We start from the raw sequence: 19,047 nt of genomic DNA, 5'->3' as shown, positions 1-19,047 counted from the left end.
AGACTAGCTCTTCATCAGCCTCCCCATGGCATTTCCCCCCCAATGTGTTTCAGCAGCTTGCCCCTCCTGAAGGCTTGTTGCTCACAGTCACAGTGCACTGACATTGTCATATTAGAAGTCTGGAAAAGAACTCACTCAGCTGAACAGAGCTTTTGGCACTCACATGGGTTCTGTATAAACCACAATGGCTATGCTAGGTATTGATATTATATGTAAAAACTTATTTTTAATTTTTTTAATATGCCCTGATGTTAGAGAGAACAAAACCAAACTCATTTCTCACATCAACAAAAAAATAATAATTAATAATAATCTGACCGACCGGCAGCATTCGTTGGCTTTGATCATCTCAAAGGCCTCCCACAAAGAAACGCAACTAGGAAACAATCCAAGAGCTCCTGGTAGGCATGTTGAATTCAAGTTTCAGAAACCAGTCCGGAGAGAGTCCCCAGGGCTGCCTAGGGCCCTTTGATATTACCAGACCGGGTGGCCAGACTTGCATAGTAAGCACACTGAGAAGGATCACACTGTCCACTGGCTCCTGGAGGTCCCTGTGGGCCCATGAGGCCTGGCACCCCAGCTTCCCCTTGTGGGCCTGGTGCTCCTGGCATCCCATCTTTGCCATAGCCAGGTTCCCCTGGGAGGCCTGGAATGAAAACAAAGGACCATTATTCCCAGGGTATGACTCAGCAAGGCCACAGCACATGAGCGGGGCCTGACAGCCACGCTGGGATCTGGAGGTGACCTTCTGCCGAGTGTGGAGGTGTTTGACTCAGCCCCATCTCTCCAGGCAATGCCCAGTCTGGGCACTTCCCCGCGTCACTCGTAGCAATGCCTGTACGGGGAGACTTTGGCAAACCAGTAAAGTGCCTGAAACCACTACGGCTTATTGCTAAAAGCAGCCAAGTCAGCAGACTGTAAATTAGCCAAGTCAGCAGTCTTAGCTTAACCAAGGGGGGGGGGGGTGTTGGGTGCCACGGAAAGTGCAGCTTGACCCCGCATCCTTCCTGATAAGAATTGTGTTGAAGTTGCTGATACATACGTCTTAGAAGAGCAGGATGTACCCCAGGAATGTCTATTGGAGCCTCAAGGCTGCAAACACTGGAAAAACCCACACCTGGTTAATCGATAATCAGAAGGAACCTCTCGCTTGAAACTGCTTACTTACCAAGTTTGCTTTCAGGGACAAGTCATTCTATTACTAATGTATAAATAAGGGGGAAAAGTTTGAGGTGGTGGGACTCTTCAGGACCGGACTCTCCCTCTGGATGCATCTTGTGTTCCCCACCGGCAGACGGGCTGCCGCTGTGCCACTCGAGAGCCACACTCAGCTTTGGTAATTATCAAGGGTTGGGGGTGTTTTACGAACCTCTTGCGGACATGTGTGTAAGTGCTTGAGACTAAATAAAGTTTAGCTTTAAGCGAAAGCACTCTTGTGTTGTCCTGTTTGTGCCATCCATCTATCGGTCGGACGGCCGTGTCTCCCCTGATTTATTTCCTGACACCACCTCGCACAGAGTAAAAGTTACCAAGAGCTTTGGGTTGAAAGAACCCCGGGTAACATGCTCACTTCCCTCCCTGAACATTTCCCCACCTGGCAGTACCAGAAGCAGACACACCTCAGGACACAGCTGCTGTAACACAGGGAGCACAATGTGGGGCCTGGCTGCCAAATGGGGCACATGGAGTCATAAAACACAGACCATGCTGCCTCCTCCTTGCAGCTGCAGTGTGATGAGAAGGTCTGATCAATGACTGGTATTACGACTCGCAAATGCTGTTTATCTATTAACAATGACAGTGTCACAGTTGTGTGCTCAAGCCACAGTGTTTGGCTGGGGGCTTTCCCAATGTCTGAGGCTGCTTGGATCTGGGGGTTTGGTTCAGCTAGAAAAGGATCAATACAAGTATCTGCAAAGGAGGTGTGGCCCTCCGGCTTCTGGCATGTTCCCAACGCCACTCCTGGTGTCACCAAGTTTGGGAGTGCTGGCAATTAGCCTATTCCAGGAGGCACAATGCTTCTGGCAGTATTAACAAATAACCCACCTGGAATTCCTGGAGGACCAATTTCACCCCTCTGACCAACACCAGGATCTCCCCTCTCACCCTTCACACCTCTTTCACCTGCAGGATAAAACCGAAATGGGTTAGTGTCAACTGCACAAGCAAAAGATGCCACAAGGGGGCCCCAATCCTGACTGGAGCCATGAGGCCCCACTGTAATACAAATAAATATTACTTTTAGACACACTGTGCAGAATGCTGCTGCTGTGGGAGTACATTCGCTCCCCAGTTCCTAGCTGATATATGATATCTGCTGGGATAAGCGCCTACCCAGCTCAGACTGTGACTGGCCCTTGAGTGGCCGGAGAGCTCCAGGAGCCTCTGCCGCATTCTTTGAAGGCCCTGTGCAAAGGTCAGCCACATTCATCACTCCTCTCCTTGGGCAGGCGAGGGTCTGCTCCTGACACGTGCTCTGGGGGGGCCCTGTTGCCTGAGATGAAGTGTGGCAGAGAGGTGGAAAGGAAGGGCACTGGCCCCCAGCTCATCATCTAGCAGGGCTGTAAAGCAGGCCAGCTGCAATGGACAAGCAGGCTGAACCATGCCAATGGCCTCCTTCCTCTGTGCATTGGACCTAAACGGCACCACGGAGCCCTAAGGGGGTGGCCACTTTTACAAAAGTGCGGCCTGTGGTGCAAACTGGTCATGTCACAATAACATGACGTTTACATCCCAGGCTATGCATGCAGGGCCTGATTCTGCAATTTGCTAAACGCTCAGGCCCTGCTCCAGCAAAGCACTTAAGCACACACCTCATTTTAAGTATGGGGATTGTCCCACTGACAGCGGTGAGACTACTCCGAAGGTTAACGTTACTCATGCTCCTAAGTGTTTGGTGGGATGAGGGTCAGAGGATGTGGATAAATTGGAGAGAGTCCAGCGAAGGGCAACAAAAATGATTAGGGGTCTAGAACACATGAGTTATGAGGAGAGGATGAGGGAACTGGGATTGTTTAGTCTGCGGAAGAGAAGAATGAGGGGGGATTTGATAGCTGCTTTCAACTACCTGAGAGGTGGTTCCAGAGAGGATGGTTCTAGACTGTTCTCAGTGGTAGCTGATGACAGAACGAGGAGTAATGGTCTCAAGTTGCAGTGGGGGAGGTTTAGGTTGGATATTAGGAACAACTTTTTTCGCTAGGAGGGTGGTGAAACACTGGAATGCGTTACCTAGGGAGGTGGTAGAATCTCCTTCCTTAGAAGTGTTTAAGGTCAGGCTTGACAAAGCCCTGGCTGGGATGATTTAGTTGGGGATTGGTCCTGCTTTGAGCAGGGGGTTGGACTAGATGACCTCCTGAGGTCCCTTCCAACCCTGATATTCTATGATTCTATGATTCAGAGTGGGGTCCAGCAGGACCCTGGCAGGCTCCAGCCATTGTTTGTCTAACCTAAGGGCATGGTTATGCGGAGAGTTAGCGCAGGACAAGCTGGAATGTAAATCCACGGCGTTGTAACATGCAGTGCCCAGGTAGCAACTGTGCAGAAAAAATTCCCGGAGGCACCTTGACCTGCTGCTGTTTCGTTGTTCTGAGCAATGCAGAGTCATCCCAAAGCAATAGCGCGACACCGGGCTGGGATGCTGAAATGAGGGATGTCTCTGTCCAAATACTCAAGACATACTTTACACCGAACATTTCTGAGAATCATAGTTAGTGAAATGAAGCAAAAAAAGTTGATAAAAAGAGTCCCCTGCAGATACTGAAAATGAAGAAGTCTGTTTTTAAAATCAGCAGAACAAAGCAGCTCTCGCTGCTCCATGTGCCCCTGCTGCAGTGAACATACTGAACATTGGGAACCCCCAGGGGTTCAGAGCACACAACAACAGGGCACACAGGGTTTGGAACAGGTACTTCTTAGCATTCAGGCTCCCCCGATATGCTCTATGATTCACTCACCTTTTGGACCCACTGGTCCTGATGGCCCTTCAGACCCTGTCTGTCCAGGTCGGCCAGGCTCTCCTGGAGGGCCAGGTCTTCCTGGGAGCCCTTCCTTACCGGGAGGCCCTGGAGGCCCTGGCCTGCCTTGGGGTGCTTTAACGTGTGCTGGCTGCATCTGAGCCATGAGGTAGGCTAGTTTTGCTGAGGACAGACAGAGGTGGTTTTGTTAGGTTAGAAAGTCACTGCTCTGCAAGACAGAGAGCCAAGGGATCACAGGCAATAGAGCCAACAAAAGATCGCGTTTTCTCAGCCCAACTCTTAGTGCTTAACACACTACTCACCCTGCCTTCCCCACACAGTTCTTCAGCACCAGCCATGACAGTGCCTCCCCGACACCCTAGACCAGTTTAACCTACTACTCTGTTGCTCCTGCAGTTAAGAACTTTTTCTGAATCTCTCTCTCAGACTTTTCCTTCCTCTCCCCCACCGCATGGCTCCTTGTCCTACTGCCTTCTAGGACTGGTGATTTCCTTTCCTTCAGCTGCAGTAGCACTGTGATCATTTCCCCACTGAAAGGAAGAGCCCGTTACTAGTGTCCTATCATGGAATGTGAGATAAGGCAGGTTACATGGTTCATTCTAGGGAAAGGGGATTTCTTTTCTTTCTGGGGCAGCCACGCCCGACACAGGCACCTTGGCCCTGACTAAAAGGCTGAGCAAACAGAAGTGTGACTGTGCCATTTCCCAGTGTCAGCACTTTCTCCTGTTTTCCCAGCACACACTGGGATGGCAGCTGCCAGAGTCCAGGCCTCAGGAGCCCCCCCAAACATACTAAACTCCTGACAAAAAGCTCTCACAGGAGGGAAGGGCAGGTTGGAGCTCAGGCTTCCATTAGCTGATCCCGAACAGAAGGGACTTTCACACCAGGGAAGTCTTTTAAACCACTAGAAGTGTTAAAGCATGTACAAGATTAACGGAATCTTTTCCTTTCACTGTGACCATTAACTGACATGGAGGCAAATCCTGCCCACCGGCACTGAACGGAGCAAAATGCAGAAAAAAAATGCCCTGTTCCCCCTGCTCCAGGGTTTGTGGGGAGGGCAGACAGGAGAGAGTCCATGCAATGGGACTCTTCATTCCATTGTGAGGCATGGAGCCAAGCTTTGCAGCGACCCTCCGTGCTGGAGCATGGTGGAGGTTTGTGGGCAGGTTGGGGGAGTGGCCACGGCATGGGCCATAGTTCTGCCCTCAGTTCATATACACTGCATGAAGCAGCAGGCTGCATCTGCTGTTTCTTCTCCCATCCAGTTGTGTTCTGGATGCCGCCGGCACATTAGTCTGAGCCCACAGCCTTTTCACACAGCCTCTGTGCTTTCTTCCAGGAATTGGCCCCCAAAATAATTTTGCTGCTCCCTCTCGACCCACCTTCTCTCCCCACATGATCCCGCGGTGAAGTCACAATGCTGGGTTTGTGATATCATGGTAATTTCCCTGGCAACGGGCTGTGATGTGGTAAGCACAGGCTTTGTGCCCAATGGGACAGAAGGAGAACATGGGCCGTGAGGGAGAAAGACCTTTTACTAACACGAGCACCTTCAATAACAGCAACTAGAAGAACGCCGGTCAAGGCCATTTCACTTCCCACGCCTCCTTTTCCCAAGTTGCTCCCATCTCAAAGTTGCCCTTTAACAGCTGGGAAAGGTGGGGACACAAATCACATGCTTGTCGGCTGTACAAAGCATCTTCTGGAACCTCCGACGTTTCTGTGGCTTGCCAGGTACTGACACTTACCATCTAGCTGCTTTCCTAACTCCTCTTGGATGAGTCTTCTCAGGGTCTCCAGTGATGGAAAGTCCCCCTAGGGAGAAAAGTGAGAGCGTGGTGATAGTCACAGCAAGAACGGCAAACAACACCCTTCACCTGGGGGTTATTGGAGAAGCAACAGTGGGCTTGAGTGGCCCGTGCTGAAGAATCTGCCTGCAGGAAGGGAAGCTCACAGTGGCACAACCTGCCTACAATTCCCACCCTGCTGGGAAGCCCAGGACTGCATTTCTTGGTTCAATGCATCTCCAGGACAACGTCCACCACCAGGAGCATCAGGTGGAGATTAAAACTGCCTTCCCCTAGTGGGTCCCACAGGAAGACCATCGTGAAAATACTGCCACCTTCCTAAATGGGACTCTTCCTGGAGAAGGAGCTGCCCCAAAGGTGTGTGCCGTGTGCGACCCTCCCGCACCCAAGGGGGCAATCAAACCCAGTATCTAGATTTGTGTGTTATAAACATTAACACGGAATGATAGTTTAGCATCCTGGCCACACGTGGAATGGAACTAGTTAGAATGTTCACATGAAACTCCACCCAGAAAGCAAGTCACAGTTTCTTCCTGGCTTCCATGCCTTTTTGATTTCTGGCCAGATGAAACTTGAAAGCGATTTCTAAATTGTACAGCGTGAGTAACTATGTACTACCTGCCTAAATTCCCCACAGCAGCAGCAGTCTTTTTCACTTCCTGTCCCCAGCTCTTTTGTGCTGGTGAAGTGTGCTGTTCAACGGCTGTTGCATTGCACCAGAAGTGGGTGCATTTCAGGGCACAACATTGTATAATCTGTGCTGTACATCAGTTTTATAAAAAGCTTCTGAAACCCCAGTTCTTATTCTTCATTATTGATTGTAGCACCCATTAAACATTTTTTTAAATTAAAATATTTCATGTTATTACAATTTTTTAATAAAAACATGCTTGCCCAAATATGGACTATTTGGTCCCTTTGCTGCCTATCTCCAGCCGCAGGTTTAGCATAATGTAAAGACTTTGTCCATCCGTATCAATAGAAATGACCTCATTATAATCACCATACTTTTAGAATGCCTTGTGCTGATGGATTCAGAAAATATTTTTCAAAATGTAGAGATCACTTCCTAAGCCCTGAAAAGGAATTGCGGATTGTTTTCTTAGGGCTTTTTTTTTTTAAATTCATTGCTTTTAATTGCTTTAATTATTCATAACTCATTACTATATTTCATCATGTGTCTTCCATGTGGCTGGGCAACAATGTGCTTTGTCTAAAATTTACCCGTTCTTTACGTGAGGGACTCTATCACTTTCAGTACTTATGAGGTAAAAGCCTCGAGGCAGAATTAATCTCTCAAAACATTTAGTTCATCAAATATTTGTTGTCACCCTTCTAAATACGGTGCCCACAGGCACTTTAGATTAGTAGAGCGTTCTTTTTGTTACACAGAACAATTTATTCAAATATAATATGATCTCATGAATTTTGATGAGCTGGTTCCAATGATATATCCAGGAATATATCGAGGGTCCCTGTAGTCCAGTATCCTCTGTTGTATTTAGATGGAATATATGGGCCAAAGGTGTTACCATAACCCAGACACTGTTCAATATTAAACAGCGTTAAACAAGGTTTGTGGCTTGATATACAGACACCTCAAGCCTGCTTATTACCATGGTAAATACACCATTTAAAATCCTTTTCACCTTTTATTAAAGATACAGAAGAAGAAGGAAAAACAGTTTCAGCATTTGAAATGTAAAGAATTAAGTCAGGCTTTCATTTTAACAACATCCCTTGCTCCCTTTAGCAGATGTTGATTTTCACTTGCAATCTCACTTCTGGAAAGAAACACAGGCACAGCACACGGTCTTCTCAGCCATGCCAAGACCCGAAAAATTTGTACCTGCATCAGGCTGTTTAGGACATTGCTTTAGCTGCCTCTTTCTGGTGACGGGGCTTACAGCAGTGCTGCAAACAATATCGTCTTGGCCAGCTAGGCCAGACTCTTATTAGACAGAAGGAAAAGGCAGCGAGAGATAGGAAAGAGAAAAAATAAGTTAGGGAAGGAAAAGCACACATTAGGGCGTGAGATGAAGTCTCACATCACAAGTTATATTTGGGATTTAGCCAAAGCTGTCCTCTGGGTCCCTCTCTCTGGCCTGGTTTGGTCAGGACATCTTTCAGAATTTGGATGCAGGTGGTCTGGTCTGGGGTTCCAGAAGATAGTGGGGGGAGCGGGTTGGCAGCCACAATGGTGAAGTTCATTCTAGTAGCTAATTTTTCTCCAAAAGCCGTTCTTTAAGAACCCAAAAAGGGAGTGATGGGCAGAATAGCCCATATCCCCTCATTATTTTGCCCATTAATTAGGTCTAATATTCCACATACCAATTTTGGTTCACTGATTTTCAATCTCACTCTGTTCTTGTTTACCAGGCATGATCTTAACATAGTCCTTGAGTTAGATCACTAGGCCTTTTGGTTTGGACTTTCACACCTTTTTCCATCAACATCCATTTTTATAAGTTATTCTGACAGCTCATGAACTTCCATTCCTTACAGTTGAGCTCACAGTTAGGGTAAATTGGTAGGCCCGCATACATACCTCGCTCTGAGACTGGCCACCACCAGAGGAAGGTGTAAAGTCCTGTGTGGACAATTAGGATGTAACATGCTTATGTAGGGAGTTTCTTCCTGACTCTAGACACATCAGGATATGTCTACAATGCAATTAAACATCCATGGCTGGCCCATGTCAAGTGACTCAGGTTCACGGGGCTTCGGCTATGGGGCTGTAAGATTGCAGTGTGGATGTTCAGGCTTGGGCTAGAGCCCGAGCTCTGGGATCCTATGAAGGGGTGCTGATGCATGAGGTTTGATATTCTTCATTTATTTTTATCTTACTTAGTGTAAATATCTACTCTGTTAATCCTACTGAACTCATTGTTTAACTAAAAGCTGGTGGACCAGAGTTCCATGTGCATTTTCCTGTCTGACAATATCTTATATTTATACACCAAATTTCAACCTGAAGGATCCTAAAGAGCTTTTACCAGAAACTAATCACTCCACTTGCCAATATAATGCATCCACCTCTGGGGTGGAACAGGGCACCTGTTAACACCACACAGCGATGCTATGCAGCATTTTAGTATAGGAAGTGAAAGAGATCATATCCATCTCACAACAGGAGCTTTAGGCCAGCAAAATTTGCTTTCCCAACTGACATTTGCCAACACCCCCTGAATTAACTCCCTCTATTTTTGCAAAACATACCATGGGAATTTTAATGACCTCAGTTATCCAAGATCTCAGTTTCATGCCTCAACTGCAAAATTCTACGGTTGATGACAGCCATTTAATTCAAAAATTGTTCAGTGGGAGACATCCCCACCCAGGAGATGCAGCATCTCTTCTTTGAGTGCAGTGGATTCAGAGCAGCGTCAGGTAATCATGCCGTACATGCGTTGCATGTGTACATAACATCGGAAGCACGTGTTGATAGCATTACAGGATAAACTGAGGCACCTCACAGGCAGCTAGGCAATAATGTCGGGCTGTTCTCATGTCATCAAGGGAGTGTTTCTATAAGACTCTTTGGAAGCACACGGCTGCCACTCTTACCCTGGGCCCAGGGAAGCCTGGCTGTCCTGGGGGCCCTGGAGGTCCAGCTTGCCCACTGTCTCCTGGTGGTCCTTGGGGACCCATCAATCCAGTGTGGCCTTTATGGCCAGGTATGCCAGGATCCCCAGGCAGGCCTTTCTCTCCCTCTGGGCCTTTGTCACCTTTGATGCCAGGATCTCCCTATGAAACAAAACCAGCATATCAATACAGAGAAGAACATGTCCCTTCTTCCCCAGCCTAATGAAACACAGCGTGGTTACTGAGCATAGTGGAGCACCTCGGACCACAGACATGGCCAAATATACTGAGTGAAGCTTCGGGTACGTTACAAAGTGTTACTGATGTAGAAGGACTAACGGTGGGGTGGCCCGGGGCAGCACTGTAGACCTCTGTGGGCTGCACTTAGCCAATAGGCTGCACTTGGGCCACAACCATCCATTTTGTTTATTATTTTAGTTCAGTAAAGTAATGCTAATAACACTTCTCAACACACCCTGTCTCCTTTGGGTCCATGGTTGCCTGGTTTCCCAGCAGCGCCCTGAAATGAAATAATAGACATGAGTATGCAAGAGCTATTCATGGACGGAGTTAATGACAGGATGCTTCCCCTTGTGATGCCTCCCAGGCCCTCAGGAAAATGAAGTCCTGTATACGCCACAATTCCCTGGGTGCTCTAGATTTATTTAATGTTTTCAAACCAGTAACTCAAGAACAAAATAATGCAACCCCAGTAAGCATGCCTGAGACTACCATTGAACCTAGACACCATCCGTGCTCTGAACCAGCTGGGAACAGAACTCACCTCTTTTCCTGGGGGCCCCTTCTCTCCCGAGTCTCCCTAAGAGACATAAAGAAAGTACATAACACACAACACTGACAATATCACAACAATGTGAGCAGTCTGAAGTAAGACACAAACTCCCAGTCCTGATTCTTATCTCAGAAGTGAGGTGGTTTCACTTGCACTATTTGGAATAGATAATGCTGAGTCAAGCAGAAAATGTTGTCGATCATTTATCCTTGGATTTCTGATACTGTCACCAAGTGTCATGTTTCAGGTTGGTGAGTCAGGACTGAGATGAGTCAATACTAACAAAAGAGAGTTCCTATGGCCAAAGTGTACCTCCAAATATACTGCATACTATGTGAAGGTTCCTAAGTGTAGAGAAACAGTCAGTCATTCCTACAGGGCAAGCATTGAGATGGATGTACTGTTAACAGGGGTTTCTGGCTTTCGGTGCCACACAGTTCACTTTGATTCTGAATGTTTCAACAGCCTCTCATGTGTTTTCTTGCGCTAGTTTCCTGAATTCTCGGTTAGTTTTCAATAAAGCACTCTCCATTTACCACTCTCTTCTCTTCTGTATATACCATATTAGAATAAAAAAAGCATGATCATTTCTCTATTTCAGCATTCTCTGTGGGATCTACTACTGCAGCACTGATGCACAGGATTGAAAAGGCAACACCAGCATAACACCGGCCATTGCTAAATTCTGAGCACATTCTCTCACACCGAATGGAACTGGAAAAGTACTTGTCTGTAACATCCATAGGTCAGATTATGTGTAGACCTACAACCAATCCTTGAACCCCACCCCACCCCCCCGGCCCCAGATTATATTTGTAGTGTGTTTGTGTGTGGTGTGTGTGTAATTGATATACCACTGATGAACTGGAAGCACACGTAATCAGTTGCACAGGCATGTGGTATATTTCTTACATAACAGTGCAACTGATCACATGCCGAGGGTCACATCACCCGCCAACCAAACCAAACCTGGGACTTATTCCAACATTCCCAAACTCCATAGCAGCTTTTAACAGTCACTTTATTTATTTTTTTAAACAATATAATGCAAACTTGCAAGGGAAAATGTTTCTTCCTTCTCTTATTTTCCACTAAAAAATTACTCCAGCTTAAGTCTCAGGCTAGGGAAGATTCAGTCCTGCACTAGTGTCATTAAAGTCTGTTACCTTGTGTCACTGCAGGGTTGGAAACAAAAACATTAACTAACTGGGAAAGGGAGATTCCCAGCTTCTCAATGGGATCAGACATTTGCCTCTAGACCTGGAAGGGCCCAAGACACTGGATTTTAAGGTTGTGATATTTTTATTGCTAGAACAGGTGTTAGATAACTTTGGGAGATATTTTTAAGGATGAGTTGCAATGTACCTCTATTGCTGAGCCTTAGTCAGCCGGTCTCAAGGTAACTAGGGACTTTAGCCTTAGGTAAAGGAATATAAGAATTAGTCTGAATATTGTTAATCACCCTAACACATTCTTGATGTACTCTTCTGTAATACCCATGGCCCATGGAGAATGCTCTAGTGAGTAATGCGACTACCCCAAACTCACGCTGTGCAAAACATTCGAACCGCCCCTTCATGAATGCCACATCCATCTACAGGGCCTTATGATAGGTGTCCTTGCTACAAATGAGATTCTCCTCCTTCTGTAAGCTATGGAAAAGAATATAGTTCTCTTTGGAAATAATACACTGGGCCCCTTGGAATAGAGAGAGGGATATTTGGGAATTATCTGGATACACCAGGCTCTCACATGTGTTCTTGACAAAGGGACATTTTGTCTTTCCTTCCTCCAGGTTCAAGAGTCAAAACCGGGCAGTGGGTGAATAACAACTGCTTTGCATCACCAAACAGATACTTACTGGAGGGCCTCGGGGCCCAATGAAGCCAGGAAGTCCCGGGCTGCCATTTTCTCCTTTATTTCCTTTTGGACCCTTAGAAAACAAAATGAAACATAAACACCAGCAGCTCCTTCCCCCATCGCCTTTTCTGAAAAGCCTTCATTTACCTCATCTTCCCCTCCTGTTTCTTCTTAAAACCAAGTCCCGAAACTCTAGTTTTGTCACTGCACAGTGTACTGCTAAGGACATTAGTCTGAGTTCCTGGAGAACTGGAAATAAACTATGCCTTATAACAGGGCAGTTATTGAATCATCCAGTCCCAACTTCTGGCATTCAGAGGTTTAGGGATATCCAGAACATGGGGTTGCATCCCTGACCATCTTTGCTAATAGCCATTGATGGACCTTGTGACAGTCTGTACTATGTTCACCCTTTTCACAAGACCATGATAAACTTTGTACAAAGTATGTCTTGTGAGGTATCATTTGAAAACTCATAATCTGCTGAACATTATTGTCACGGTAAAATATGTGTGGTAACAATGTCTGTAAAGTTAAGATTCTACTGTATGGCATTACTAAGTTTAGAAAGACAGTCCCAAACCAGTTCTTCAGATACAAAAGACACACAGGCACCCCAGCCAGGTATTGACAAAGTTAGGGGACTATCACCCAGTTGAACAGTCATTCTTTGTCAGGAAGAGGAGTGTGAGTGAGAACTTTACATATTGTCAATGGAAACAGCTGAACCCCAGCTGGAGATATTCCTCAAAGAGGGGAGAATGGTATAAGAATAGAGAACACACACACCACAAATTATGTCTCTCCCCTCATCTCTACTCATGGAAGCTACAACGCTTGAAAGACAAAGGAAACATCACTGAACTGAGGGGGAGGTCCTGACTCCTACTGGTTACACCCTTGGCTTTTGTCTGAACCTGAAACCCTAGTGAGTCATACTGTTTGGATAGAGGAGCCGCAGTGACCATACGGGGAACTGGCCTGCACTTCATGACAGGGACTGAGCGCAATGGTTTACTATAACTAACTGCTGAGCCCCAGAGCAACTTTGGGGAACAGAACAAAGAAAAGCCTCCTCAGTGGCGTTCTTGCACCTCAACGCTCGCAGGCTAGTCTCACATTCAAAGTGGCACCTGCGAGGTCCGTCCCCTTCTGTGACCTTGCTTTAAATTGTTGCCTGCTGGTTTCCAGAACGCCTCGGGTGAGTTGCTTTAATGCTACTCCTCCCTCTCTGCAGAGGCTATTGCCAGCTCCTCCGGGCCCCTCAGCCTCCATGTTACACTCTGTGGGGCTGCACATGGCCCCTCTGAGAGGCCGTCCACTGGGCAGGTTTTAATACATTTTTAAGGATGCGACATGTAACTCTTCTCTCCGTGCTGGGTTAGAAATTACCCCCATAACTGTCTCAACATCTCTGGCTCGCTGTGGGTGTCCATGGCTGTGGTACTTACTGGGTTACCTGCAAGACCAGCTTCCCCTGGGACGCCGGGTGAGCCATTCTTGCCCTGGATTGAGGGGGAAAAGAGCAGATTTGGAATAAAAAAGGATACAACTCAGAGCTTCTTTGTGGCTATACATTTTTCCCAGAGAGTGCAGGATCTTTCCCAGAAAGGTCTTCCCCACTGCCTCCAGGACACTGGCACCCAGCCTCTAGTGTGGTGCCCCGATACTATGGTGATGGGCACATGAGATAACTCTGGTCAGGTGGCTAGACGTAACCCTTAGCCTGATTAGGACAGAATTTGGTAATAGGCAATAATACATGTCTAGTAGCTAAAGCCTAATAAATGGTTAAAAAGAGAGTACAAATCATTTATTGGTGATAACAGGTAGTAATCACAGAGAGGGATGTGAGCGCCTGTCAATCTTATGTTGCCACCTTATCATAGAATATCAGGGTTGGAAGGGCCCTCAGGAGGTCATCTAGTCCAACCCCCTGCTCAAAGCTTGAATAGTACGGATGAGGAATACTTATATGATACCTCTCATCCTAGGATCCCTGGTGCTCAGACTTTACAAACCACAAGCACAGTTCTCCTCTGGGATCAACGTGTAAATACGCAGCTCTGACATTCTCCCTACATTCTCCACTCAGAGATCACTTGGGTCACCGCTGAAAAGCAGCCACCTCTGGACGAAAATGCAGCCGCCGTTCAACAGCATGCAGCAAAATGGCACATGAGTTAGTTCAGGATGGAGAGTAAGAAAATCTTCTCCCAGTATTTCACATCCATCAAAGAGAAGTTCCAGAGGAAGCAGAATGTAACTTCAGAGATAAGGGTTTGGCCTCTCCTCTTACAAAAAAATTCAAGCACCAAAAATTGTTGCAAACCAAAAACTGCCCCCCAAAATTGGTTAGGGTCAATCGACATATTTTGTTTCACTTTTAAGCTGATTTCTTTTTTTAGTATAAATTTAATTACATTTTGAAATGAAAAGTTTCAAATAAAACCCCCCCAAAACTTTTTGGTTCAACAATCTCAAAACAGGATGTTTCAACAACCGAAAAATGTTTTCTTCCTAAACCTTTTTCAGAGTCAGGCATTTTGACAAATGAAATCTGCATTTCATTGACTAATCAGCATCTTTCAGTGAAAAAATGTTTCATCAAAAAATTCCCAACTAGCCCTAATCAGCACCCTGGTCTCATATCCCCCATAACAGAAACACCATCCCACTGGAGAAAAAAAGGGCTTCTCCTCTCTGGGAAGTATTTGAGAGAGTGGGTAACATCCTGGCCCCCTAACCCCACTTCTGGTGACACTGAGGGAACACAGAGCTGCCCTGAAATGGACAGCAGGGCAGTCCCCTCCTGCAGGGGGAATCCTTGAGTACTGTAAAGCTAGATTGCTGGGCTGGGCTTTACTGCACCTCATTCAGGCCTAGGCATAGGAGGGGGCACATCAAGAGCACGATACACCCCAGTGATCCTCAGCCAGATAAGTGATCCTTGGGAAGCCAATCTAGCCAATGTAATTTAGAGCAGCCCTTAAACTGCTCTAGGTTAAGCTCAGGGCTGTTTCAGTTCCTGACTGACTCCAGAATTGGGAGAATGGAAAGGCAGCTCAGAGCTCATCCAGACCTGGAGATCTGGGCCCCTATCTAAAATCCAGGCACGCTGAGATTTCATGCCAGCTCCCAAGGAAGATGGAGCTCCCAACAAGGAAACAACTGCATTGCTTTAGTTCTCACTAGGGGATATTTACACTGGTAGCTGCCAAGAAATGGGAATCCTTTCTGAATAATTCATCAAGCAGGAAATGAAGGGGAGATCCCATGAGCCAGAGGTCTTCAGAGTGTCAGATGTTACAACCATCCATCTGGGGGTTTTATACTGTGCAATACCTAGCGACTGGTCAAAGTCCTCAACACCCAGCATACAGCTGATCATAGAATCATAGAATCATAGAATATAAGGGTTGGAAGGGACCCCAGAAGGTCATCTAGTCCAACCCCCTGCTCGAAGCAGGACCAATTCCCAGTTAAATCATCCCAGCCAGGGCTTTGTCAAGCCTGACCTTAAAAACCTCTAAGGAAGGAGATTCTACCACCTCCCTAGGTAACGCATTCCAGTGTTTCACCACCCTCTTAGTGAAAAAGTTTTTCCTAATATCCAATCTAAACCTCCCCCACTGCAACTTGAGACCATTACTCCTCGTTCTGTCAACTGCTACCATTGAGAACAGTCTAGAGCCATCCTCTTTGGAACCCCCTTTCAGGTAGTTGAAAGCAGCTATCAAATCCCCCCTCATTCTTCTCTTCTGCAGGCTAAACAATCCCAGCTCCCTCAGCCTCTCCTCATAACTCATGTGTTCCAGACCCCTAATCATTTTTGTTGCCCTTCGCTGGACTCTCTCCAATTTATCCACATCCTTCTTGAAGTGTGGGGCCCAAAACTGGACACAGTACTCCAGATGAGGCCTCACCAATGTCGAATAGAGGGGAACGATCACGTCCCTCGATCTGCTCGCTATGCCCCTACTTATACAGCCCAAAATGCCATGATCTTTGAAGCTCATCTGCACCATCTGCCAGGAATCAGGGCCTGCAGCAAAGCCAGGCTCTGGGCAACCTAATGAGCGTTGCTGGCCTGCAGCAGGCTGCCTGATTGGCTACATTGCCTGATTGGTGGGAAGAATCATCAAACTGTCTCATAAGCTCAGCCATAGCAGCAGGTCAGCGGCTGCTCAATGCACACAGATGCTCAAAGCATTTGTCCATGGCTGTAATAGCTCCTGCTTGTTCCCAGCCTTGCTCCAGCCCTGCTCCTTCCTTGGCTCCAGCCTTGCTTCACTCCAGGTAGCCCAGTCCTGGTCCTTGACACCGATTCCTGGCTTCTTACTCTGGCTCTGACTCCAGCTCCCATCACTAGAGCTGACTCTGGCTCCAACCAATGGGAACGACTGCCCACATCCCAGGCTCTGACACCATCCACTAAAGATGGAAGGTCCCACCACAGGGAGACTCGAGGGCACCAGCATTTGCATGTATGGAGAATCAGGCAGTTTGCAATTCAAAAGAGCTGATAAAGACTAATACTCATCCGCTCCTACCGCCGTATGCAGGAATCATCAAATCATAGAATCACAGGGTTGGAAGGGACCTCAGGAGGTCATCTAGTCCCACCCCCTGATCAAAGCAGGACCAATCCCCAACTAAATCATCCCAGCCAGGGCTTTGTTTAACTTCACGTTTAATTAACCAGGGATACTTCATGCTGAATTAAAATAGCCCATGCAAAGTGGCGCTGTTACTTGTAATACTCAGAATGTGTTTCCCATGGAGTACTTTCGATTATTTGTACTGCAGAGTATATGAAGGACAAAAGGCTCCCTCCCACCTCTCACAGACCCATCCGTAGCCTCTCAGAAGGTATTTGGCTCATCTAGGACCTATGCTAATTTTATTTTTTATGATTTCTCTCCTGGAGCCTTTTTACTTATTGCAAGTGCCGGGGCCAAGACACATTAGTGAGTGATGCCAGCACTATAGGGCATGCATGGACTGACAGGATAAATTACAAAGCAGAAACAAGAGCTCTGCATATGTTACTGTAGCCTCACCTAAACCCCTTGGCTCCCTGCTGCTAAAGCCCCGGCCTTCCAATTCCTGGCATTGCTGCCTTGTGTCAGCTTTTGTTCTGATTATAGCCCAGGTCTCAGAATCTCTGTTTCAGTAACCTGCTTTCCCATGGAGGAAAGAAACAGCTGTTTCTGCATTCCTTTAGGGATGGGCTCAGGTCTGGACAGTCTGGTTTGTATTCATGTTTGGAAAAAGTTGATTTTTAAAAATACAATAAAGCAATAGGAGCGATGTATCAACCATCCCAAATGACACTTCCTGACATTTCATCCCCATGGCTTTTCTCCACTGAAAACCTATTAAAAATTGACTTTCTGCATGTTTTCGATAATGACACGACATCTTCTCTCCAAAATGTATTTGTTTCCACAGGAAATAAACAGCTTGTTCACAAGTATCACAATCAAGCTCAAGTTGGGCACTCAAAAGAAGGTGGCACCCAAAATTGACACCACTTTTGAGGATTGTCACCTAGGGTTACATAGGAAGTTAAGTGTCAGAGCCAAGTCTATCAGAAGCGCCTGATACCCAGCTCATAGCAGAAACCACTATACCATTCTGCTTCTACAGAGTCACCTGCTCCTAGACACTACTGGTCACCACCTGTCCTTGCAACATCACTCAGCTTCTTCTTTCCTGAAGTAAGTAAAACATTCTGGCCAAATGCCACCTGTGTCTTCTGTAGGATTCTGGTTCCAAACCATAACTCTGGATTCTGTGACACCCCTACCACCAAGAGTCCATCCTTCAAAGGCCGCTTGTCTGGAATGGAAACTCACTGGCTGCCCTCTGAGTCCTCGAGGCCCTTGAGGTCCTGGGGGGCCTGCATCACCCTGGAAGAAAAGAGAAATTGTTGCACTGAGTAAAAAACACCGAAGCAAAGTCAATGAGAGCATCATCTGAAAATAACACATAGCTCTGGCTTAACTCCTACTGCTCCTCAGCTGGGAAGAAAATGACACACAGAAAAGTTCTGTGAAGAGGTTCTGGCTCTGCTGGAGTGAAGACCGGCATGCTGGATTTCAAAAAGTGCGTCTGTAGGTCAAGTCCATTAACCTGGGTATTTGCCGGCCAAGCTTAGATTCTGACTATACTGGCTTATTGGCATGTTGTTATTTTGAAGATGGGGCAGGTAAGGTGTTTCTCTGGGACTTGCCCTGTGCCTTGACACAGCTCCAATTCCTGCTCTGCCAGACCTTTTCATTCTCTATCTTGTAGGACAAACTCCACAATTCAGCAGTCAAAACCATTTCTCAGTGACCCACGGAGATGGCATGATCGGTCATCTGGTCCATCCCTCAGTGGCCTCTCCAGGATCATACAGTACCCACAGGATGCTCACTAGGGTTTTGCTCTGTTACTGCACTAAGGATATGCTAAGACCTGATTCTGCTGCCCTGATTCCCTTTGAGTAGTACCTTACTCCGCAGGCAATCTCACTGATTCCAGGAGGGCTGTTTGTGGAGTAAGATGCTGCTCAGGATGAGAAGGTGTGACAGAATCAGGCCGTGGGGAACTAGGCAGTAAAGTACTGCTCGGTGGGAATAAGCATGCCATCGGATCTGCTGTACAATTCAGGATTGAAACAATGCAGTTCCCTCTAATGTTCCAAAGACACAGCTAACATTTAAGTGTCAGCAGGATGAGCAGGGCCAAAGGCCCTCAAGTTCCTCTCCTAACAAGCTTTGCTCTCTGTCCCTGTGCGGACAGAGGTTTGCTTGCTGATCCAAGAGTACACTTACATCCTTCCCCGGCGGGCCCTCGCGACCGGCGGGACCGGTCACGCCTGGCTCTCCCTGGAACACAGAGCAAAGGAAGTCATGATGAATTCAGTGCATTGGACACAGTATAGATACTCTGGCTAGTAACGCGTCTCTGGACAGTGTAGGGATTCTGACGTGCTGGATTGAGGCTTGCAGTCTCTATGGGGTGAGACATGTCA

The 19,047-nt window shown here is 46.9% G+C and overlaps 1 protein-coding gene across 1 annotated transcript in view; it reads right to left on the bottom strand.

Moving 5' to 3' along the window:
- Positions 1-206: 206 nt before the first annotated feature.
- The window catches only part of COL22A1 (collagen type XXII alpha 1 chain), a 327,228-nt gene continuing 308,387 nt past the window's right edge, over positions 207-19,047 (bottom strand). Inside the window, exons 54-64 of the mRNA XM_048837254.2 lie at positions 18,848-18,901; positions 17,885-17,938; positions 13,475-13,528; positions 12,025-12,096; positions 10,155-10,190; positions 9,846-9,890; positions 9,353-9,532; positions 5,726-5,792; positions 3,954-4,136; positions 2,047-2,124; positions 207-646 (exon numbers count right to left, since the gene is read on the bottom strand). Coding sequence (XP_048693211.2) covers positions 459-646; positions 2,047-2,124; positions 3,954-4,136; positions 5,726-5,792; positions 9,353-9,532; positions 9,846-9,890; positions 10,155-10,190; positions 12,025-12,096; positions 13,475-13,528; positions 17,885-17,938; positions 18,848-18,901 — 1,011 coding nt within the window. The 3' untranslated portion in view covers positions 207-458. The remainder of the gene's footprint in view (positions 647-2,046; positions 2,125-3,953; positions 4,137-5,725; positions 5,793-9,352; positions 9,533-9,845; positions 9,891-10,154; positions 10,191-12,024; positions 12,097-13,474; positions 13,529-17,884; positions 17,939-18,847; positions 18,902-19,047) is intronic.

Source organism: Caretta caretta, chromosome 2 (assembly GCF_965140235.1).
Source record: "Caretta caretta isolate rCarCar2 chromosome 2, rCarCar1.hap1, whole genome shotgun sequence".
Classification (NCBI taxonomy): Eukaryota; Metazoa; Chordata; order Testudines; family Cheloniidae; genus Caretta; species Caretta caretta.
This window is presented reverse-complemented; position numbering and strand designations above follow the sequence as displayed.